The sequence below is a fragment of the Actinia tenebrosa genome, unplaced genomic scaffold (assembly GCF_029948245.1).
Source record: "Actinia tenebrosa isolate PJP-AT-01 unplaced genomic scaffold, QUT_ActTen_1.0 PGA_scaffold1__47_contigs__length_23844297, whole genome shotgun sequence".
Lineage (NCBI taxonomy): Eukaryota > Metazoa > Cnidaria > Anthozoa > Actiniaria > Actiniidae > Actinia > Actinia tenebrosa.
The window spans coordinates 14,017,314-14,042,088 of record NW_028292578.1 but is presented as its reverse complement, the minus strand read 5'-3'; the positions used below and the strand labels follow the sequence as shown (position 1 = coordinate 14,042,088).

Below are 24,775 nucleotides of genomic sequence, written 5' to 3'. Positions count from 1 at the left end.
CTATGTCAGGGCATGGCTGACTCACAGATCGATTTGGACTTTACAGAATTTAGCATGCTAGGTTTTGAATCTTGAAATCTCTTCTTTTTGGTTCCGAATTTTCCGAGAAATGCTTTTTACCCTAAAGGGAATCTTTTATCAGATGTGTTTTCTGATAACTTTACTGGAAACCCCCCAACTGAAATATGATTATGAACAGTCATGTGATCTAGAGAAAGCCTGATTACCAAGTATAATTTTTCAAATTAAGATAACAAAATGTCTGTAGTTGAGGTTCGTCAAATCGGTGATCCTGTCTTACGAAGTATTGCTAAGCCAGTACATAAGGATTTCCTTCAAACAGATGAATTTCTTGAATTAAAGGAATCGATGGTGAAGACGATGCATGCTACTAAAGGTGTAGGAATAGCCGCACCTCAGATCGGAACGAGCCTGCAGGTTTTCGCTATTGAATTTTTAGAGTATAATTATTGTCACTTAGAAGAAGACGTTCTCCAAGCGATGGAAATATCCGAGGTTCCTCTTAAGATCTTTGTAAATCCAAAAATCAAAGTAATCGATTCAAAAGTAATCAAGTTCTCTGAGGGTTGTTTGAGCATCCATGGCACAAAAGAGATCGTTCCTCGCTATCGTGGAGTAGAATTAGAAGCCATGGATGAGGACGGCAAGGAGGTAACATGGAAGGCATATGGATGGCCTGCAAGGATTATACAACACGAGGTTGATCATTTAAATGGGACACTATACATAGACAGAATTAACAGTTGAACATGCGTAGCTGTTGTGCTGACTAATAATGACAGGCTGTAAAGAAGACCATTTGAAATAATCGAAATAAATCAGTCATATATTTTTATTCTTATCATGAGAACCAAAAATCAATTTGATAAGCAGTGGATCATGACTAAAGGCAAAATCCAAGCATGACATTATAATTTTGATGTAAATTATTGTTAAATGGAGCGATGAAAAAGCAATGAATAAATATCAGATCTTATATACATATAATAACTGCCCAGTATTTATTTTAGATGTTTGAGTGTGTGACGCGTAATGCGTGACTGTATGTTGATATAGATATTGTTATTATGAGTTTCTGGTCAGTGAGATAATCAAATTGTGTTTTATCTATGTCTTTCGACATTAGTGAGAAATTAGTAAGAAACCCAACTGAATGGCAGTCTTAAAAATCCTGATTTATTTATGCTCATTTGTTTACTATTTTTCTAGAATTCCCAAAAGTGCTGGCTATTTATCCACTTAGCAAGGTGACCAAGGGTCGTGACATTACATCCCCACCCAACCCCTCAGGAGTACCACGCGATGTACGTCCAGCACCAGGTCCCGATGGTCTTCCCGATGGCTCAACCTTCTTCTATGGCCGAAAAACAAGTTATATTGAATTCCCCAACCGGGGAAGACTCGATGCAACTTATTCCATGACCATAGTTGCTTGGGTGTACCCACAAGGATCCGGTCCTATATTCCATTATACTCCTGGGGGCGTCAGATTCTGGGTGATCGGGCGTAATTCTCTACAGGTCACCTTCGTACGCCGTACTGGTCGCTCAACAAGACCGCTCATCGGTAGAGGGCTTAAACCTAATCAGTGGAACTACGTTGCTGCTACCTATGATGAAAAAACTGGTATCGCCACTCTCTGGAGGGACTCTATACCTATATATTCCAGGAATATTGGAAGGATCCGTTTAGCGACGAATCGTCCAGTCAGGATGGGAGCGCTGAGACTTGATATGAGATACTTCCGTGGAAGAATTTCCTGTGTCCAGGTATACAGTGTGGCAATGAAAGGTCCTGAAATCAATGCTGTCAAGAAGATTTGCTTCAGAGCCAGTAAGTACCCTTAGAAGTTTCAGTATAACAAAGAGAGCACAGATACAGTGGGTTGTACGGGAAAAGACCATGCCTGATATGAGACCGTATCAGCCCTTTTTATTTGCTCGCAATCGGGTACGATAGTAGTATTATCGGGTAGTATTATGTGGTTGAGCCTTTTTGTAGCGCACCATCACATTTATTTGAAATTTATGCTTGAATTCCGAGAAATTAAATGCTATTCCGAAGTTCAAACTCAAATGAATAAACTTAAAAAATATTATTCATTACAGAACCAACCACAAGGCCAACACCTCGACGAAGTAAGTATACGGCTGTAAACGTAATATAGAGATAACAATATTAAATATAAATAGGCTTATGAGTATTTTAACAGATTTAGTTTTAGATACACTTAGCCTTTTCAAGGTTAACGAAAAAACTGGGTCGAGATCGTGCCAGTAGGGTGCATTGTGGGACTGTTTTAAAGGACAAATTTCCAGGATGGTGTCTATTTCGTTCCCTGGGACGGTCCCACAATGCACTACAGTGCCAACTGCGAAGGTAGACCACCACAGAAAAGGCCTATGAGAGCGCTCAATTATCAAGCATGCTAAACAACTAAACAAAAAACTATGTGACCAAATAATTCATCTTTTCGATTGTTTCATGCATGGCATTTACGTATACCTGTATTTGTTATACCCTAGTCCTCCCCCCTGCGGTTGCTTTCTACCCACTCACCAAGGTGTACAGAGCAGTAGATGTCAGCAAAAGCAGAAATCCACCAGGTATCCTTGGCAACGTCAGACCCGCTCCAGGACCCAACGGTAGACCTGGCGGATCATACAGATTTTGGGGCAACAGAAACAGCTATATACATTTTCCAAACCGTGGAAGATTAGACACCAGGAATTCAATCACTTTACTCGCTTGGGTTAATCCCGAGGGATTATCTGGACCAATTTTCAACTATAACCCACGTGGCTGGGGTGTTCATTTCTGGATCATTCGTTCGAATACATTATTCGTTCGCTTTGTAACACGACGACGTAAGATGACAAAACCGCTTATCAGCGCCAAAGTACGCCCAAGGGCTTGGAACTTCGTAGCCGCATCGTACGATCATCGTGCTGGCGTCGCCAAACTCTATATAGATGCAGTTCTAGTATCTCAAACTAGAATCGGTAAAATCCGTCTATCAACAAATTATCCATCCAGGATGGGTGCGCGTATTGGTGACAAAAGAAACTTCCGCGGACGAATCACTTGTATGCAGGTCTATGATGCTGCTTTGTATCCAAGTCAAATTAGAGAAGCTAGGAGGCTTTGCTTTAAAGGTGCGTCTCTATTACAATAAGTACATACTTATTGTACTCAGGTTAGTTACCCCGATAGACAAAAGGAAAATCACGAGAGTTACATATTTGCTAAGTATTGCTTTTTTTTTTTTTTTTTTTGCAATAGAGTGCATACCATATATCCGTTAAAAAGTTATACAAGTTAATGCAAAGTTTATAGGTCTACAGTCTACTAGGGTCTACTGGACTTATTAATTTGTGACTTACTTTCCTTCTCTATCTATAAAAGAGAAATATAAATACAAACTGATTATACTAAACGCGTAGTAAAATTGTTTTACTTGTTTTTATTGATTACAGCGTGGCCGACTCCAGGACCCATACGACCAACAAGTAAGTTTATATGTACCTCTAGTTCGGCAGTTTGAGGTTTGCTACTGCAGGAGGACTACTATAGCACACCTGTTTGTATTTGGCAGGGCCATCAATCTTCCCTAACTGTTAAACTGGTGTGCTATAGTACTTCCCTTCCCAGTAGACCGAGGTAGTTGTGATTTTTTAATGGCCTTCGTAGAGTCTGTTATGTTATCCGCAAGTACATTTCAAATCGAGCACGTGATGCCGATGTTGTACCACGTGGACATGTTTTTTACACCACGTGATCAAAATTCAGTCAAGTTTTAATCACGTGGTGTAAAAAACTTGTCCTCGTGGTACAACATTGGCATCACGTGGTCGCTTTGAAATGTACTTGCGGATAACATAACAGACGCTACGAAGGCGATTAAAAAATCACAACTACCTCGGTCTACTGGGAAGAGTAGTACTTGCAGGTAGAAAATTAACGAAAAGGGAAAGAGAGATGGGATGAGGATGGAAAATCGAATGAAGTTAATTGATTTAAAGATATATGAGTGTAAGACTGAATTGGAAGTGCAATTGAATAAATGTTTACTTATTTTTCTTCTTTTATATTTCCAGCTAAACCTACCAGACCACTTCGTAAGTATCTATGGTTGTTATAGTATTGCACTGCATATGTTATTCCAGTCTCAACGGGCCCCAACCGATGTGCGTGATATTAACCACATATTTATTGCTGTCCCTTCAGGTATTCCACCAGCCATGGGCATCTATCCTCTCAATGGCATATATCGAGGTCGTGACATTGGACGCTACAAGAACCCCCCTGCTCGTCTCCATAACCTAGTCTCATCTTCTGGTCCCGATAAGCTACCCGCGGGATCCTTCAAAATCCGCGGGTTACCTAACAGCTACATCAAATACGTTGGTAAACTCGACACAGTTGATTCTATAACAGTTATCTTCTGGCTTAAACCCGAGAGCAGTGGTCCAGTTTACGTCTATAAAACAGACGGTTCTGGCTTTGGAATTGAAATGATTGCAACCAATACTCTGGAAGTTCGGTTTGTGTCGCGCCGAACGAAGCGTGCACAGAAATTGATAAGTCGCCGCATCCGAGGCAGAAGATGGAACTACATTGCGGTAACGTATGACAGGAGAAGTGGTCTAGGAACAATCTGGAGGGATTCCGTGCCAATCGCACAGAGAAACGTTGGACGATTTCGACTCGCTACCGATAGCACCGCCTTCACTGGAAGGAAACCACGAAACAGCAAGTACTTCCGTGGACAGATTTCATGCTTACATGTGTATCATGTGGCTTTGAATGGCTACCAGCTCAGGCAACTTAAAAAGTCTTGCTTTAGAGGTAGGACAATTTCCATCATATAAATAGTTAGGTAAATGTGTGGATGGATGGATTTGTTTGGTGGATGGGTGTGATGTGGTGGAGGGACGGATGGAGGGAGGGAAGGAGGGAGGGAGGGAGGGAGAAAGGGAAGGAGGGAGGGAGGGAGAAAGGGAAGGAGGGAGGGAGGGAAAAAGGGAAGGAGGGATGGAGGGATGAATGCATGAGTGAATGAAATAAAATGGCTGGGTTTTTGATGCTTCGAGGTATGGATGACTGATAGTTTAGTAACACTAAATTTAGTAAGATCTGAGAATAACAAGCGATTTTTTAAATCTTTTCACAGCTAAGCCAACAACCAAGCCAACACCCCGTAAGTTTTGTCTGAAATTTTTGTGTTAACATAACTAAAAAATTTCTTACGACTACCTTGTTGTGAAGCAAAAATGTACTTGGTATGTGAATGTATTAGCCTCCACACGCAAACCAGTTTTTAGGGAAGTCACGTCATCACGCATCGTTTTTCTCCTCACAAGTCAAACAACAAATTATTCGTACATCAAGAAAAAATGAAGAAAAAGAAGATAATTTACATAAACATAACCCTAACCACTGTGTTTTTTAAGTCTACCGTAATTAACCATGCTGTTGTGGGTTTCCAGCCTACCTGAGTCTAACATAACTTATTCTCCTGTTTATCGTCGGCGAAGTCAAAATAATAGTAATAATAAAAAAATATAATAAATTTGTACTTAGGCTTGGGTCAAACGTTGAACTTCACATGAGCCGAACCTAATTGAAACAATGGATAACAAGGCGATCTTTTATGTCATTAGATTCGGCCCTTTTGAAGTTTGACGTTTGACTTTAGCCTTACACTATATGAATATTTCACTTAATAGGATTGCCTGTAGTATTGGCTGTATACCCATTCGATAAGTCCACTCGTGGTCGTGATGTTGGTGGTCGGCGCAGTCCAACTGGGAGGTTCAGTCAAATCGGATTCACCGATGGTCCCTTTGGATGGCCAGAGACTTCAATCAAGTTCTATGGCAAACGTACAAGTTATGTCGAAATTCCAAATCGCAGCATGCTTGACGCTCGTAACTCCATCACCATCCTAGCATGGATCTACCACAGTGGACGAAGCGGTCCCATCATCAACTACAACCCAGGCCCTCGCTGGGGAGTCCATTTCTGGATGACGTCACCCAAGAACATTTTCCTTCGCTTTGTTCGACGAAATGGTGCAATGACGAGCCCTTTGATTGGGTTCAATCGAGTCAAATTCCGAGCTTGGACATACGTCGGAGCCACATACAATAAGAAAACTGGTGTGGCTATACTTTGGGTCAATGGAAAGCCTATCGTACGTAAGAATATTGGTAGAATCATCTTGGCAACAAATGCACCAATCAGATTGGGAGCCAAGATCGGTGATCGCCGCTACTTCAATGGGCGAATTGCGTGTGTGCAATTTTACAGCATCGCAATGAATGCACGTCAAATTAAACAAGCCAGAACGAGATGTTTCAAAGGTAATAATATTCTTTAAAAAACATGAGAGAACATGAACATTTTAAAAATATTTCGAGGGACGTAAAAGAAGCACTGAGGACGTAAAGAAACCATGGCAGTGACCATCCTCAGTGCCTACACCTCGTACTAACCACCTCATGATCGAAGCCGCGCCTTTGAATATGTACATAGAAAGGGCGCTACATAAATCACAAATCATTACGTTTTGTTATTACATGTTAGTATTTTGACTTTCAAATAGTTAAATGCCACGAGGATTGTTAATCATTTTTTTCCTATGCAGTTGGACTCGTGAATAGAGTTTGTTACACTTTTCTCACTTCATTCAAGAGTCTTTCTCCGGGTTCTTCCGGTTTCCCTCTCTCCTCATAACTAAATTCCCTATTGATATGTGATTTACTCGTTTCAGGGTATCGATAACATATTAAGGAAAAGTTATTAGATTACAATGACAATATTTCCTATATATATCAAGGATTTTTATCTTTTTGTTTCACAGGACCTCCCCCAACACCCAAACCAACTGGCACTCAACCAATACCAGGTACTATTTTATTCAATGCTTTTCCAAATACTCAAAACATAGTTAGAATTAGGCAAACAAGGCTCGTTAAACTTACTTACATTATACTATTACATTATTTATAACCGAGTTGTTATCGTTTTTAGTGCGATTTTGACTTTATTTTCAGAAAAAGTAATTTTATTGCTCGTTTCCCGAATTCTTTTTGCGTACTTCTACAGTCGAGTTGAGACAAAGTAAAACTATTAAAAAAGATATTAAATCAACTTTATATTGTGTTTTGTGAAAAAATCCCGCATTTGTTTTCTCGTACTTTCTCTTTCCAATTTAATCTGGTATATAAAAAAAAGACAATCATAGCGCCAGATTTGAATGAGCTCCCAATCCATATCTAAAGAAATAATTTTTGACCACGAATACTTGTATTTGTCTAGTTTGTAGGTCTCGTGTGGATCTGGGTTTTCTTATCGATGGATCAGGAAGTATCGAACGTCTTGGGCGTGGCAACTTTGCACGAATCCTGAATTTTGTTCGCAGCATAGTCAAATCATTACCCATCGGCCGCTCAAAGACTCGCGTTTCTGTAGCCGTCTATTCTACTCGCCCTTACCTTATCTTTGGGTTCAGGCGATATTCTAGAACAAATGCGATCCTTAGAGCTATTAGACGAATTAGGTACCCCAGTGGAGGGACGAGAATAGGCAGGGCTTTGACGTTTGCGAGTTATAGAATGTTCACCGGCCGAAAAGCCAGAGGGCGCAAGAGAGTCCTGATCGTTCTTACCGACGGTATCTCCCAGGACAGTATCATATCACCAGCAAGGCGATTGAAAAGTTCTAAGAATGTAGAAATCTTTGCTATTGGTGTTGGTAGAAGGTTCAAGATAAGACAGCTGCAGCGTATTGCTTCCGATAGAGGCCACGTGGTGACTTCAGGATATCGCAACCTGGGACGTATTGTGAAGTCGATGAAGGGAAGAATTTGCTGTAAGTGTTTCTATTATTGATTCCTTTAAGTACTTAGTAATATAATAGAGGATGTGCACCATCACGTGATGGCAGCCATTACAGAAGGCAGGCTACTTGTTAAAGCAGGTTATGAAATTGGCAAGACGTACGTGCTGATGTGGAAACAATTGAAGCAAATAAATCTGGTCTAATCTGGTTTAAAAGAAAAATAGTAAAGGCCTTTTTTCCCAGGAGTAAAGGCCTCTTTTGCTGTGCCTCCTGTCATGACTGCCATCACGTGATAGTGCAAAGTCTTTAAAGAGATTATAACTTGACATCGTTTTTAATTTTTTAATTTTTGCTTTTAGTCCCTGTAACACCCACAGTTAGACCAACATCAGGTAAGATGTGATTCTTGTTACTAATAAGGCATGGTAAAGACCTTTTCTGACATAGCGATTATGGTGCATTGTGGTCTAGCCTCGGTACAAACATCGTTTGTACATCGTGCCTTATATGGTGTTGTTTGTACCGCAGCCTAAACTACAATGCATCCTGTTTATCGAACTCAGATAAAAGGTGGCAATGATGTGTTGATGATGGTATTTCTAATGACGAAGATGATGATGATAATAATGATGATGATGACGATTAATAACAAATAATAAAAAAATATTAATCCAATTCTCTTATTCATTAAAGTACCTCAACCAGAAGCTCTAATTATCTACCCCTTGGACGAACGAAGAAGCGGGCGTGACATCAGTAAAAGCAGAAACCCCAATGCAAAACGTCGGGGTGTGTCCTTCGCAACAGGTCCTGATGGAAGACGACGAGGTTCTACCCTATTTACTGGACGGAGATACAGTTACGTTGAGGTTCCCTACACCAGAAAAATCGATGCTAAAAACTCAATGACTATTCTTGCTTGGATTTACCACACCGGAAATTCTGGCCCGATTGTGAACTACAACAGAAGAGGCTGGGGCGTCCATTTCTGGATGGTAGGAAGACGAAAGCTCTTTGTGCGCTTCGTCAGCCGTAGACGTAAAATGACAGCACCCGTGATAAGCAATAAAGTGCACTTCAAGGCCTGGAACTATGTTGGCGCTACGTACAACAAGAGGACTGGGGTGGCTAAATTGTACATCAATTCTGTTCAAGTAGCTAGTAGACGGATTGGAAAGTTTAGTCTGGCTACTAATTATCCAATCAGAATCGGTGCTCAGGATGGTGATGGACGCAGATTCAAAGGTCGCATTTTCTGCGTGCAGGTCTATGGAACTGCCTTGAACTCTAAGCAAATGAGGAAACTATCAAAAAAATGCTTCTTGAAAGGTAATAAGGTTTTGGATGTCTATGATGTGGTATATTATCTTTTGGTTCGGTGAGTGCAAAGTAGCGTCAAATAACAAACAAACGAAACGAGAGCGGCTCTAATAGACAAAAACCATTAGGTATTGACCCGTTTTATTCTAACGATTGAGTACAGTTCTGAGAAAAGATATATCCATTATAGTATTTTATTTGCCGTTGATTATTAAATCATGCTTTCTAATTGGTTTGCAGGACCACCACCAACTACAAAGCCAACACCAACAAAGAAACCAACGCTGCCACAAAGACCCCCATACAGTAAGTAATATTGAAGTACCTATTTCCTTTTGATCTATAACAAGTTTTCAAATTGATAGCAAACTAACAGTATCTCATCTCTACTTCCAGCTTGCAAACGTCGTATTGACCTCGGCTTCCTTCTTGATGTTTCATCGAGTGTCGGAGGTAGAAATATACGTTACGTCCGCTCATTTGTCAAACAAATGGTCCGACGATTTGTTGTGTCGTCACGAAAAACACGTGTTGGAATAGTAGTCTACTCATCTAGGCAAACACGTCTTATCAGCATGGTACAAGCTAGGGGACGTCACAGTGTTAACCGGATCTTAGGACGAATCAGGATCATGCGAGGACGCAGACGAACCGGAAGTGCTCTCAACTACGCCAAGAGATACCTGTTTACAGGAAGGCCCCAGTGTGGTAGAAAGAGGGTCCTTATCTTATTAACAAGTGGCGTGTCAGTGGACAGAGTCGTACGACCAACTAAATCCCTAGTTGGAATTGGTGTCGAGATTTTTGCTGTGACAACAAGTAGAAGAGGGTTTAGACAGATGAACCAGATTGCAACCACGAGACGACATGTCATTGTCGTGTCCTACACATCTGTTGTTAACATAGCTAATAGCTTGACAAGAAAAATTTGCCTTTCTCCTAAAGGTTAGAATTCAGCCAAATAACGTCTTAAATTTGCTTTTTGTTTCATTTGCTTGAAATAGATACCTTCCTCGTTAAAGAAGGTGTTATTTTATATTAAGGAATAACAATTTGAACAAGGCATCGATGTCTGCAAATGTTGTAGAAGTTCTTCCCTTTTCCCATGTGCTATAATTATCACATTGATTAACAATATTGGAATGCTCTGTTTACAGTGATCGTAAAGAAAGGAGCTGTTGCATGGTACAAACTGACAAGTGCCACTGGACCACGTGACATCAGTAGAAACAGGAATCCCGCAGCCAAGTTTGTTGGTGTTCGTTATACTTATGGTCCAGATCGCAATCCTAAGGGTGCTCTTTACTTCAAGGGTAGACGAAACAGTTACGTGTTGATTCCAAACTCTGGTTGCTTGGATACCAGATCATCGATCACAATCGTTGGCTGGGTGTACCCTGAGAGCAGTGGACCCATCTTCCATTTCAACCCACGTGGATGGGGAGTGCATCTGTGGATGACAAGACCTAATGAGCTGTTTGTTCGATTTGTTGGTCGGTACAAAAAGCGATCTCCATACCTTAAGAGCCGATCTATTCAACGTGGAAGATGGAACTATATCGCTGCTACATACGACCATAGAACAGGAATGGCTACATTATGGAGGAACTCCCGACCAATCGCTCGTAAGAGAATCGGTAAATTCTATTCTGGTCTAGCGACAAACTATGCAGTTGTGATTGGTGCTAAACCTGGTGATCGTCGGTACTTCCGAGGACGTGTTGCCTGTATGCAAGTATTTGGCAGAGCACTAAATACACGTGAGATAAGAGCACGCATGAAGTCCTGCTTCAGACCAGGTAATGTACGAAATCTTGCAATATCAAATTCCTCAGTTAATCCTGAGTGCAAGCGATAGAGTGATATTAATTTATTTATTTTCACCTCCACACATAAATAAAGATTTTGATTCAAATCTAACCTGTAGTCGAAGAATTCAGACACCGACTGCACTTTCATTTCTTATATCATACTGGACAAAATTACTCGATTATGATTGGACAAGAAGAGTACATTTGAATCCCAAATTGTACTCTGTAGAGTCCCAATTAAGTAGCTCAATTTCTTTGAGTGTAGTATAAAGAAAAAAGACGCACAATCTTCTCGTACAATTCGGAATGGATAGATACTCGTAATACTTTGAAAGTTCTCTAATTGGAAATTTTTGAAAACTTCCAAAATATCATTGGTACCTATAAATTCCGAATTGTACTCGAGTGCGATATCCTTTACTAACTTAATGCACCACAGTATGAAGTAACCTGCCTAAGACCATTAAGTCATTGTGTTTTTACGATTAATTACTTATTGGTTTCTGTTTTTATTTCTTTTCTCTTTCCTCATTTGATGATATTTGAACAACAGCACCTCCACCCAAAGGTGAGTCCAAAATAAAAGCGAATATATATATATTTTTTCAATTAAAAGTAATTATTGTCATACTTGTTTTTTTATTTCGTTCGGTGACATCAAACCCTCTTTTTCTCCAGTGTGCAATCGTCGCGTCGACCTTGGTTTCCTCATTGATGTATCATCTCGTGTTGGTCGACACAACATCCGTAGCATTCGTCTCTTCGTTAAGGACATGGTGCGACGCTTTGTCGTATCATCTCGACAAACACGTGTGGGAATCGTCATCTATTCGTCACGCCAGCAACGTATCCTAAGCATGACAAGAGTCAGGGGACGTGGCAGCGTGTATCGAGTATTGAGGAGAATCAGACTGTTACGAGGACAACGACGAACCGGAAGAGCTCTCAACTACGCCAAGAGATACCTGTTTGTAGGAAAACCCCAGTGTGGTAGAAAGAGAGTACTTATTGTACTGACGGGCGGTGTATCCGTTGACAGAGTTGTACGACCAACTAAATCTCTGGTTGGTATTGGAGTGGAGATATTTGCCATAGTAACAAGTAGAGGGGGCATGAGACAAATGTATCAGATCGCAACCACCAGACAACACGTGACGTTTTCATCATACAGTTCTCTTGTTGCTATTACTGATCGCTTGAAGAACAAGATCTGTGTCACACCAAAAGGTAATTAAGAACTTTTTAGTAACTATACTAGAAATGAGAGGTAAAAGACAAGATTAGATTAATGAAGTGCTAACGTGGTTTATAGAAATTACGTGCGATAAAACTGGGGAACGTGCATGTTGCATCATTTGCACAGCAGACAAAATCCAAACCTGAACTGACGTTTGAAAAACTATAGGACCGACTACAGGGAATTTCGATTAGTTGGCACAATAATATTTAATGAAATAGCACCAGTCATGTCGAATTTTATTAAATGTTTGCTTTTTATTTTTAGTGAACGTCATCAAGGGAGCTGTTGCTTTGTACAAACTGACAAGTGCCACCGGTGCACGTGACACAAGTAGAAACAAGAATCCTTCAGCCAAGTTTGTTGGTGTTCGTTACATCACTGGTCCAGATCGCCATCCAAAGGGTGCTCTGTACTTCAAGGGTAGACGAAACAGTTACGTGTTGATCCCCAACTCTGGTTGTTTGGATACCAGATCATCGATCACAATCGTTGGCTGGGTGTACCCTGAGAGCAGTGGACCCATCTTCCATTTCAACCCACGTGGATGGGGAGTGCATCTGTGGATGACAAGACCTAATGAGCTGTTTGTTCGATTTGTTGGTCGGTACAAAAAGCGATCTCCATACCTTAAGAGCCGATCTATTCAACGTGGAAGATGGAACTATATCGCTGCTACATACGACCATAGAACAGGAATGGCTACATTATGGAGGAACTCCCGACCAATCGCTCGTAAGAGAATCGGTAAATTCTATTCTGGTCTAGCGACAAACTATGCAGTTGTGATTGGTGCTAAACCTGGTGATCGTCGGTACTTCCGAGGACGTGTTGCCTGTATGCAAGTATTTGGCAGAGCGTTGTCAGCTGCTGAAATCAGAATGCGAATGAAGACATGCTTTAGAGGTATGTAGTTTGTCTTCCTTTTCTTTTCTTTTAAAAGAACCCCATTGTTGACTTTTCTTTTTCTGTTTTGTAGTCCCAACTCCTCCAACTCCACGACCAATTCCTCCAAAAGGTATTTACTTGTTTATTTTATTTTTTTTATAATAAAATTTGTCGTTATAGAGATAAGACAATACAATATTCATAGCTTTCATGTTTTGCAAGCAGATAATTTGGTCAGACAAATGCTTCCGTTTCTTTTTGTTTTGCTGGATCGGTGTTCGCGAGGAAAATAAGAAGGCTTCCTTTTTCTCACTCCCCGATAAAAAAAGAAGAGCAAAAAAGGAGCCTCTACCGGAAGAGTAGCTTCTACATTTGTCAGCTCCATCTTTATGTTGTTATTTTGTAGTTGAATATTTACCATTACTAATAACTATTACTGATACCTATTACTTTTATTACTTATAGTGTGCAGACGTCGTGTTGATCTTGGATTCTTGGTGGACGTTTCTTCTCGAGTTGGCAGAAAGAACATTCAATCTATCCGCATGTTTGTGAAACAAATGGTCAGACGTTTTGTTGTGTCGTCACGACAAACGCGTGTTGGAATAGTAGTCTACTCATCTAGGCAAACACGTCTTATCAGCATGGTACAAGCTAGGGGACGTCACAGTGTTGACCGGATCTTAGGACGAATCAGGATCATGCGAGGACGCAGACGAACCGGTAGTGCTCTCAACTACGCCAAGAGATACCTGTTTACAGGAAAGCCCCAGTGTGGTAGAAAGAGAGTCCTTATCTTATTAACAAGTGGCGTGTCAGTGGACAGAGTCGTACGACCAACTAAATCCCTAGTTGGAATTGGTGTCGAGATTTTTGCTGTGACAACAAGTAGAAGAGGGTTTAGACAGATGAACCAGATTGCAACCACGAGACGACATGTTATTGTCGTGTCGTACACATCTGTTGTTAACATAGCTAATAGTTTGACAAGAAAAATTTGCCTTTCGCCTAAAGGTTAGGATTCAGCCAAATAACGTCTTAAATTTTTTTTGTTTCATTTGCTTGAAATAGATACCTTCCTCGTTAAAGAAGGTGTTATTTTATATTAAGGAATAATAATTTGAAGAGGGCATCGATGTCTGCAAATGTTGTAGAAGTTCTTCCCTTTTCCCATATGCTATAATTATCACATTGATTAACAATATTGGAATGCTCTGTTTACAGTGATCGTAAAGAAAGGAGCTGTTGCATGGTACAAACTGACAAGTGCCACTGGACCACGTGACATCAGTAGAAACAGGAATCCCGCAGCCAAGTTTGTTGGTGTTCGTTATACTTATGGTCCAGATCGCAATCCTAAGGGTGCTCTTTACTTCAAGGGTAGACGAAACAGTTACGTGTTGATTCCAAACTCTGGTTGCTTGGATACCAGATCATCGATCACAATCGTTGGCTGGGTGTACCCTGAGAGCAGTGGACCCATCTTCCATTTCAACCCACGTGGATGGGGAGTGCATCTGTGGATGACAAGACCTAATGAGCTGTTTGTTCGATTTGTGGGCCGTAAAAGAAAGCGATCTCCATACCTTAAGAGCCGATCCATTCAACGTGGAAGATGGAATTATATCGCTGCTACATACGACCACAAAACAGGAATAGCAACATTATGGAGGAACTCCCGACCAATCGCTCGTAAGAGAATCGGTAAATTCTATTCTGGTCTAGCGACAAACTATGCAGTTGTGATTGGTGCTAAACCTGGTGATCGTCGGTACTTCCGAGGACGTGTTGCCTGTATGCAAGTATTTGGCAGAGCACTAAATACACGTGAGATAAGAGCACGCATGAAGTCCTGCTTCAGACCAGGTAATGTACGAAATCTTGCAATATCAAATTCCTCAGTTAATCCTGAGTGCAAGCGATAGAGTGATATTAATTTATTTATTTTCACCTCCACACATAAATAAAGATTTTGATTCAAATCTAACCTGTAGTCGAAGAATTCAGACACCGACTGCACTTTCATTTCTTATATCACACTCGACAAAATTACTCGATTATGATTGGACAAGAGGAGTACATTTGAATTCCAAATTGTACTCTGTAGAGTCCCAATTAAGTAGCTCAATTTGTTTGAGTATTTTATAAACGAAAAAGCCGCACAATCTTCTCGTACAATAAGCCTGAAGCGTGATGACGTTTTACCCCCGTCTCTAGACCATAATCCTTTTCACACTGCTTTTGTTCTTTAATTATGACTATTGTTCCTGTATTCTCTAAGGAATCAAAAATTTTAATATGAAAGAATTTTAAAAACTATTATAGTATAGAGTCGGGGATAAAACGTCATGTCGCTTCAGGCTTGTTCGGAATTGATAGATACTCGTAATACAATGAAAGTTCTCTAATTGGCAATTTTTGAAAACTTTCAAAAAATAACTGGTACCTATGAATTCCGAATTGTACTCGAGATCGTACGATATCCTTTACTAACTTAATGCACCACAATAGGAAGTCACCTGCCTAAGACTATTAACTTATTGTCTTTTTACGATTAATTACTTATTTGTTTCTGTTTTTATTTCTTTTCTCTTTCCTCATTTGATGATATTTGAACAACAGCACCTCCACCCAAAGGTGAGTCCAAAATAAGAGCGAATATATATATATTTTTTCAATTACAAGTAATTATTGTCGTACTTGTTTTTGTATTTCGTTCGTTGACATCAAACCCTCTTTTCCTCCAGTGTGCAATCGTCGCGTCGACCTTGGTTTCCTCATTGATGTATCATCTCGTGTGGGTCGACACAATATCCGTAGCATTCGTCTGTTCGTCAAGGACATGGTGCGACGCTTTGTCGTATCATCTCGACAAACACGTGTGGGAATCGTCATCTATTCGTCACGCCAGCAACGTATCCTAAGCATGACAAGAGTCAGGGGACGTGGCAGCGTGTATCGAGTATTGAGGAAGAATCAGACTGTTACGAGGACAACGACGAACCGGAAGTGCTCTCAACTACGCCAAGAGATACCTGTTTGTAGGAAAACCCCAGTGTGGTAGAAAAAGAGTACTTATTGTACTGACGGGCGGTGTATCCGTTGACAGAGTAGTACGACCAACTAAATCTCTGGTTGGTATTGGCGTGGAGATATTTGCCATAGTAACAAGTAGAGGAGGCATGAGACAAATGTATCAGATCGCAACCACCAGACAACACGTAACGTTTTCATCATACAGTTCTCTTGTTGCTATTACTGATCGCTTGAAGAACAAGATCTGTGTCACACCAAAAGGTAATTAAGAACTTCTTAGTAACTATACTAGAAATGAGAGGTAAAAGACAAGATTAGATTAATGAAGTGCTAGCGTGGTTTATAGAAATTACTTGCGACAAAACTGGGGAACGTGTATGTTGCATCATTTGCACAGCAGACAAAAACCCAAAACTGAACTGAAGTTTGAAAAACTTTAGGACCGACTACAGATAATTTCGATTAGTTGGCACAATAATATTTACTGAAATAGCACCAGTCATGTCGAATTTTATTAAATGTTTGCTTTTTATTTTTAGTTACTGTTAAAAAGGGTGCTGTTGCTTTGTACAAACTGACAAGTGCCACTGGTGCACGTGACACAAGTAGAAACAAGAATCCCTCAGCCAAGTTTGTTGGTGTTCGTTACATCACTGGTCCAGATCGCCATCCAAAGGGTGCTCTGTACTTCAAGGGTAGACGAAACAGTTACGTGTTGATCCCCAACTCTGGTTGCTTGGATACCAGATCATCGATCACAATCGTTGGCTGGGTGTACCCTGAGAGCAGTGGACCCATCTTCCATTTCAACCCACGTGGATGGGGAGTGCATCTGTGGATGACAAGACCTAATGAGCTTTTTGTTCGATTTGTTGGTCGGTACAAAAAGCGATCTCCATACCTTAAGAGCCGATCCATTCAACGTGGAAGATGGAACTACATCGCTGCAACATACGACCACAAAACAGGAATAGCTACATTATGGAGAAACTCCCGACCAATCGCTCGTAAGAGAATCGGTAAATTCTATTCTGGTCTAGCGACAAACTATGCAGTTGTGATTGGTGCTAAACCTGGTGATCGTCGGTACTTCCGAGGACGTGTTGCCTGTATGCAAGTTTTTGGCAGAGCGTTGTCAGCTGCTGAAATCAGAATGCGAATGAAGACATGCTTTAGAGGTATGTAGTTTGTCTTCCTTTTCTTTTCTTTTAAAAGAACCCCATTGTTGACTTTTCTTTTTCTGTTTTGTAGCCCCAACTCCTCCAACTCCACGACCAATTCCTCCAAAAGGTATTGATTTGTTTAATAATAAAGTTAAACTTTGTATAACAAAATGGTTCGTTATTGCGATAAGACAATACAATATTCATAGCTTTCATGTTTTGCAAGCAGATAATTTTGCCAAACAAATGCTTCCTTTTCTTTTTGTTTTGCTGGATCGGTGTTCGCGAGGAAAAGTAGAAGGCTTCCTTTTCCTCACTCCCGCATAAAAATAGAAGAGCAAAAAAGGAGCCTCTACCGGCAGAGTAGATTCTACATTTGTCAGCACCATCTTTATGTTATTGTTTTGTAGTTGAATATTTACCATTACTAATACCTATTACTGATACCTATTACTTTTATTACATATAGTGTGCAGACGTCGTGTTGATCTTGGATTCTTGGTGGACGTTTCTTCTCGAGTTGGCAGAAAGAACATTCAATCTATCCGCATGTTTGTGAAACAAATGGTCAGACGTTTTGTTGTGTCGTCACGACAAACGCGTGTCGGAGTAGTAATCTACTCATCTAGGCAAAGACGTCTTATCAGCATGGTACAAGCTAGGGGACGTCACAGTGTTGACCGGATCTTAGGACGAATCAGGATCATGCGAGGACGCAGACGAACCGGAAGTGCGCTCAACTACGCCAAGAGATACCTGTTTACAGGAAGACCCCAGTGTGGTAGAAAGAGAGTCCTTATTGTACTGACGGGTGGTGTATCCGCAGACAGGTTTGTACGACCAACCAAGTCTTTAGTTGGTGTTGGCGTGGAAATCTTTGTTGTCGCAACCCAACGTCAAGGTTTCAGACAGATGATACAGATGGCTACTAGCAGAAGGCACTTAATCATATCATCATACACCTCTCTTGTCAAGATCTTGAATCCCCTGGTTACGAAGATCTGCAACACTCCTCGAGGTAAGTCATAAATCACGCGCGCAAAGCTACGAAGCTTGTCTATAATGATGAATCTATTATAATCTTTTTTCGCGATTATACTTTTTGGTGTGACTCTTTTAAGGACATTATAACAGTATGTGTTAAGTTATTCTTCTTATGCTAATGTGCCTGTGTTATATATATCCATTGTTTTAGCCGATACATATATTTACTCTTCTTTCTTAGTGACAGTCAATAGAGGAGCAGTGGCCCTGTATCCGTTCAACGGTGCAGTCCTCAAGAAAGACATCAGCAGAAATAAGAACCCACAAGCTGTATTCTCTGGAATCCGTTACGTCTCTGGTCCAGATAACCATCCTAAAGGCGCTATCTACTTCAGCGGGAAAGTGTATAGTCATGTACGCATCCCAAACACTGGTTGCTTAGATACCGAACAGTCTATCACAATCATGATGTGGGTGTATCCTGAAAGCAGTGGACCCTTGTTCCATTACAATCCTGGAGGGTGGGGAGTACATCTGTGGATGACAAAACCAAATGAGTTATTTGTACGATTTGTTGGACGCAAAAGGAAACGAGTTCCTCATATCATTAGCCGCGCAATAACCCCACGAAAATGGAACTTCATCACAGCAACCTATGATGCTAGAACAGGTCTGGCTACTCTGTGGAGAAGCGCTGCACCTATAGTTCAACGAAACGTTGGTAAATTATTTTCTGGTCTAGCCACGAATTACCCAGTTGTTATTGGTGTAAAACCCGGAGATCGTCGTCGCTTCAGAGGTCGTATTTCTTGTGTACAAGTGTTTAGGAGAGCTTTGAACGCAGCGGAGATCAGATCAAAAATGATGACGTGCTTCCGTCGTGGTAAGTTTCGCTCAATATTTTCATAGAGTGTTTTTACTCATGTGACAATGAAGCTGTATTGGTGTACCAAACAATAGAAACTTTCTGCACAGTTTTTGCACTCACTGCTAAAAAAAGAAATTAAGAATTATAGATAGAGTTTAATAATCAGATTATATTATTATTTTTGATATCTATTTTTCTAATTTTCGTTGTCCTTTTTTAGTACCAACCCCTCCCGTCACAAAACCTACAAGACCAGGTAAGTTAAAAAGTTGTTTTATGAGGTAACAAGATCAATATTTTTTTGTAATAATGTGTAGATTGAATAATATCGAGGGCGAAAGAAGAACACGATCTTCGTGCATTGATGAATGCTGACATGCTGCTGCTGCTGATAATGATAACGTAACTATGGTGATGGTGATAACAATGATGATGATGATGATAATAAACTAAGATGGTGATAATGGTAGTGTTGATGATGACGATGACAATGATGAAATTAGGTGGGCGTTAATGGTGATGATAGAGTTGATAATGATGATAATGATGTTGATGATGTCGAAATTAGATGGTGGTGTTATTGGTGATGGTAGTGTTTATATATGATGATAGTGATAATGATGTTGGTGATGATATCAGATGATGGTAATGGTGTCAGCCATGATGGTGATGTTAATGATAGAGATGACGATGATGATGATGATGTTGATGACATTAGATAGTGGTGTTAATGGTGATGGTGATAAATGTTGACGATGATAATGATGATGATGGATGTTGATGATGATGATGATGGAGATGATATTGAATAATGTTAATAACGACGATTTTAATAAGGATATATTATAATTATAACGCAAAATATAAGAAAGAATGTACACAATGAGCGAAAATAATACCTTATATTAGTCAAATAACAATCAATGATAAAGCAGATACGAAAGGCTAAAGGTTAAGGATAATAATAAAAAATGTAAAGTTAATTGTAAAGCAAATAAAAAGGCTAAAATGCTACACGGCTTACATAATCGCAGTCTAGGCTTTTCCCACTATGTGGCTCCAAGTGTTTGACGATGAACCATGCATCCTGCAAGGAAATGCTGCCGTTAAAGTGACCTTGATAATGAAGCAAGTTGACATTGTGTGGTGTACACATTTGGCCATGAACCATGCATCCTGCAAGGAAATTTTGCCGTTAAAGTGACCTTGATAATGAAGCAAGTTGACATTGTGTGGTGTACACATTTGGCCACGAACCATGCATCCTGCAGGGAAATGTTGCCGTTAAAGTGACCTTGATAATGAAGCAAGTTGACATTGTGTGGTGTACACATTTGGCCATGAACCATGCATCCTGCAAGGAAATATTGCCGTTAAAGTGACCTTGACATTGAAGCAAGTTGACTTTGTATGGTGTACACATTTGGCCATGAACCATTCATCTATGTAGTTCAAAGCTTTTCCAGCTGAACCTTTCCTGAAGCGTGGCAAATCATTACTGAGCAGACAGCAAAAGCTCAAGGAAAGTCCATTCCAGTCACCATACTATAAACTGACATGTTAGATTGGAGTTCTAATACATGATTGATAGCCAAGGCAACGTCAATTTAAAGTCCAGAAAAAAAGCCAAAGCATGACCAGCCCCATTAATTGATTAACATATTGATCTTACCCCACAGTATGCCATGCTCCATTGGACATCGGGTTTGTGATTGATGGCTCAGGCAGCATTGGAGAGAAGAATTTCCAACTCATCATAGACTTTGTTAAATCATTCGTAAGTTCCTTAGCCATTTCTAAACAAGAAGCAAGAGTAGGAGCAGTTGTATATGGCTCACGACCTAAACGCATATTGGGATTTGAAGAGAACAAATCTGTTGGACAAGTACTCAACAAACTCGATCATGTTAGGTAAGCTTTTTTCCATGAGTTACTCAGCGACTGGTCTTTTTGAATACCCTCAGACACCTGATTGATTTGGATTTTGGAATTGTTGAAATTTGTCTTGACAGCCTGATTATCCTGATAAAGAGAGCTCCTTCCAAAACATGAGACCAGTGACCAGCGCAGAATCGACAAATATGCATAATATTTTAAAAAGAACTTTTGCCTTTTTGTTGCTTCAATTCATATCACTTGGGAATCATCTCGTGTATTTTAAGTTTTAAGACGAAATGTTGCATTGATGACTTGGGATGACAATGCATGAGGTCTCTAAACCTATGGGAAACACATTATTCAGATCATAAATCTTCTTCCATGTTAAGAAAGTGTTTTTAACTGAGCTTTCGGGCCACCAAACACTGATTTAGGCTTGCTAAGGGACCAGTCATAATTTATCGCCGGGGGTTGGGGTTGGAGGATATCAAGGGGGGGGGGGGGGGGGGGGGGGGGGTCACAAAAACTGGAAAGGTAAAAACCACTAGTAATTAGAGGATAGAGATAGGCTTATGGGGGGATCAGTTAATCTTTATGATGTCGCATCAAACATCGCCCATTTCCAAGGCAAATAATAACTGGCAATTGCGGATCGAGGAGGTGGCAAAGGGGGCTAAAGTCCCCCCCCCCCCCCCCCTTCAGCAGAAAAAAAAAAAAACTGAAGTATTAGATGCTTTTTTTATCGTTTTCCGTTGTGTTGAAGGAAGAAACTCAATTAGCCCCCCCCCCCCTAACATTTTGGCTGGATCCGCCCTTGAACTGGTCCATAATCATAAGTGAATACATTAGACATTAGAGAAACTTTGATCGCGGGGCGTAGGGTGAATTCATAAATACTTAATTAAATTGCGTATAAGGAGCTTTTTTGATGATGATGTGATCTAAAATGAAGTAGCAAGACAAGGCACGTTTTGGAAAAAAAATTTTAAAAACAAGTTATCTGTCAAGTTATTGTAATGGTTGACATTTTTGTTAGATACCCACATGGAAAAACGAAAACAGGGAAAGCCATTACCTATACAGAAGAAGTCCTCTTCTCTAAAACTTCCACCTCGACTACAAGAAAAAAGGAACTTGTTGTCATAACAGACGGCAAATCTACTGACAATGTTCAGCGCCCTGCCGAACACTTAAAACAGAAAGGTGTCGAGGTAATGTCGGTTGGTGTTGGCCATTCCTATGACAAACACCAGCTGGAAGAAATCTCCACTTCAACTGAAGAGGTCTTTGAGGTTGAGTTTAGTGGTCTTCAACAAATAATAAGCAAAATGTTGAGTCATGCTTGTCAGCCAGGTATGTTACCGTAGGTGCCATTATATCTGTGTTGTAATTGTACGAAAAGACGTCATTTTCTGTCCGTTTTGGAACCATGAAGCGAATTGTCATGATAGCGTCTGCCTGTTTTGTAGCTGTAAATGTTTAACCGACTGTGAAAGAGATCAGCGTCTGCCTGTTTTGTAGCTGTAAATGTTTAACCGACTGTGAAAGAGATCACTCACTTGCCATCCTTCATAGAAATGAGCGTTAAGATCACACGAGGACAATAGTTTTTACACCGATAGAATTACATTTGATTCATATGACGTGACGAGCCGTATTTGCCCGCCATTAGAATGCCATGATTGGACGAGCAGACGTTGCCTGGTTAAATTAGTTTCCTGTGTTTGATACCATCACCAGTGGATGAACAGTGTTTGCCCCGCCTCTGATTGATATAGCATGACAAAAGTTTGCAATTCATGAATGCATTTTATCGTTAACGCGTGAGGAGGAGTGGTTGACCACCAATTGAGTGCTTTTTGACTGATATCACGTGACAAGCAGTATTCGACGCCAAGAGAATGCCATTTGAGTTATGTGACGTGACGGGCCAGATGATGCCAACTTATTGTAGACAATCAATACGACAGTTGTAATCTTGAAATTCTTTCACCTTATTCATTTACCTAATCCTAATTTTAGGAAGTGACGGAAAATAGTTCTCTTAATTATTGACATACATAGCATTATTAAGTTTATGTTGAAAGTCTTGCCTGCGATAAAATACGTTTAACATCAATTAATCGTTTTTTGATTAATAGTAATTAATTTTATCATTGTTTCATTGTTTTTTTATCAGCAACTACAAAGCCAACTCGTCCACGTAAGTCCAGTTTTGTTAATTTTTATTAATCTTAATAGTCTCATCTATAGTCTAAAGCTTATTGTAGAGGGCCACAGGTTTATTAGCATAGGTATTGCTATTTAGTGCCACCCTCGTTAAATAAAGGATTTATTATTATCAAATAGTAAATGTAGTTTTGGTAGTGAGTGTTAGTGAAGGCAGACCCACATTAGCAAAAGCTGACAGAATAAACAGCCTGCTCTAACAAATAAAATTATTTTTATTATTATGCAGTTTATTAAATATCTGGATGCAATGCAAAGACATTTATAGGGCGCGTAAACGTAACCTATAAGTGTTCAAACTATTTACAATTAGATATGCTCAACAATAAAATATTAACAAATCTTACAATATAAAACATCTATTATTATTATTATTTATTTATTTTTACTATTATTTTTTTTATATTATTTATTATTATTATTAATAATAATAATACTGAACTAACTTATCTTCTTTATTAATCATGGATCTAACGTTTTCTTTACAGAAAAACCAAGAGCCATCGCTTTTTATCCACTGAACGGTAAAACTCGTGGGCGTGACGTAGGACCAAGACGTAACCCCTCTGGTCGTCCAGTACGTGTCCATCAAGCATCAGGTCCAGATGGCTGGCCACATGGTTCATACGCCTTCCCCGGCCGATCAAACAGCTATATATACTTCCCTAACAATGGTGGCATTGATGCTAGAGAGTCTATTACTATTCTTGGTTGGGTTTATCCTGAGAAAAGCGGTCCAATCTTTCATTACGGACCTCGTCACTGGGGCGTACATGTATGGTTCTTAGCACCTAATATCCTCTTTGCACGATTTTCTCGACGCTCTGGTCGCAAAGTACCTCACATAATGAGCCGTCGCTTGAAACCCAGAAAATGGAGCTACTTTGGTGCCACATATGACCATAAGACTGGGCTGGCAACTCTTTGGATAAACTCACAACCAGTCGCACAACGTAACATCGGTGTGATACGTCTTGCTACCAATTACCCAGCAGTTATGGGCAAAAAATATGGCGACAAGCGATACTTCAAAGGTAGAATCTCTTGTGTCCACGTATTCGATGTTGCGTTGACGGGACCAGAGATTAAAAAACTTACAAGGGTGTGCATCAAAGGTAAGTAGCGAATTTCACAGATTTTAAACCATGTATTATTTTGGGTCTTTAGCCTTCCTAGCTTCTGCACAGTCTTAAAATCGCTCTACTCAAGAACTTGAAATCATAAATGTCTTAAGCAGAAACAGTAACCATAAAAGAGTGGATTAGAAAATGGTCTCGAAAACGTCTGTGAGGCTGCATACTTACACACTGATTATATAACAGAAGTCCACAATCAGTAAACTTCCCGCTAACTTTTTCTTTTTTTATCTGAATTTTAGGAATACCAGTACCTACAAGGCCTCCTCCCAGTACGTATAGCATATTTTTGATGCATATAGTATAGAGTAGTATATGATTTTTATATGTGTTATTTGCATAACTGAGCTTGCTGAATC

The 24,775-nt window shown here is 40.1% G+C and overlaps 1 protein-coding gene across 1 annotated transcript in view; it reads left to right on the top strand.

The window, feature by feature from the left end:
- LOC116294019 (uncharacterized) overlaps positions 1 to 24,775 on the top strand; it is a 119,569-nt gene that overhangs the window by 14,048 nt on the left and 80,746 nt on the right. Inside the window, 34 exon segments of the mRNA XM_089032471.1 lie at positions 1,231 to 1,854; positions 2,130 to 2,159; positions 2,547 to 3,176; positions 3,498 to 3,530; positions 4,119 to 4,139; positions 4,249 to 4,869; positions 5,195 to 5,221; positions 5,751 to 6,386; positions 6,887 to 6,931; positions 7,345 to 7,896; positions 8,226 to 8,258; positions 8,560 to 9,195; positions 9,427 to 9,492; positions 9,583 to 10,131; positions 10,344 to 10,985; positions 11,551 to 11,565; positions 11,676 to 12,224; positions 12,502 to 13,140; positions 13,214 to 13,252; positions 13,588 to 14,136; positions 14,347 to 14,988; positions 15,745 to 15,759; positions 15,870 to 16,188; positions 16,190 to 16,419; positions 16,698 to 17,336; positions 17,410 to 17,448; positions 17,791 to 18,339; positions 18,547 to 19,188; positions 19,394 to 19,429; positions 20,853 to 21,084; positions 22,088 to 22,404; positions 23,231 to 23,254; positions 23,769 to 24,395; positions 24,659 to 24,688. Coding sequence (XP_088888597.1) covers positions 1,231 to 1,854; positions 2,130 to 2,159; positions 2,547 to 3,176; positions 3,498 to 3,530; positions 4,119 to 4,139; positions 4,249 to 4,869; positions 5,195 to 5,221; positions 5,751 to 6,386; positions 6,887 to 6,931; positions 7,345 to 7,896; positions 8,226 to 8,258; positions 8,560 to 9,195; positions 9,427 to 9,492; positions 9,583 to 10,131; positions 10,344 to 10,985; positions 11,551 to 11,565; positions 11,676 to 12,224; positions 12,502 to 13,140; positions 13,214 to 13,252; positions 13,588 to 14,136; positions 14,347 to 14,988; positions 15,745 to 15,759; positions 15,870 to 16,188; positions 16,190 to 16,419; positions 16,698 to 17,336; positions 17,410 to 17,448; positions 17,791 to 18,339; positions 18,547 to 19,188; positions 19,394 to 19,429; positions 20,853 to 21,084; positions 22,088 to 22,404; positions 23,231 to 23,254; positions 23,769 to 24,395; positions 24,659 to 24,688 — 11,277 coding nt within the window.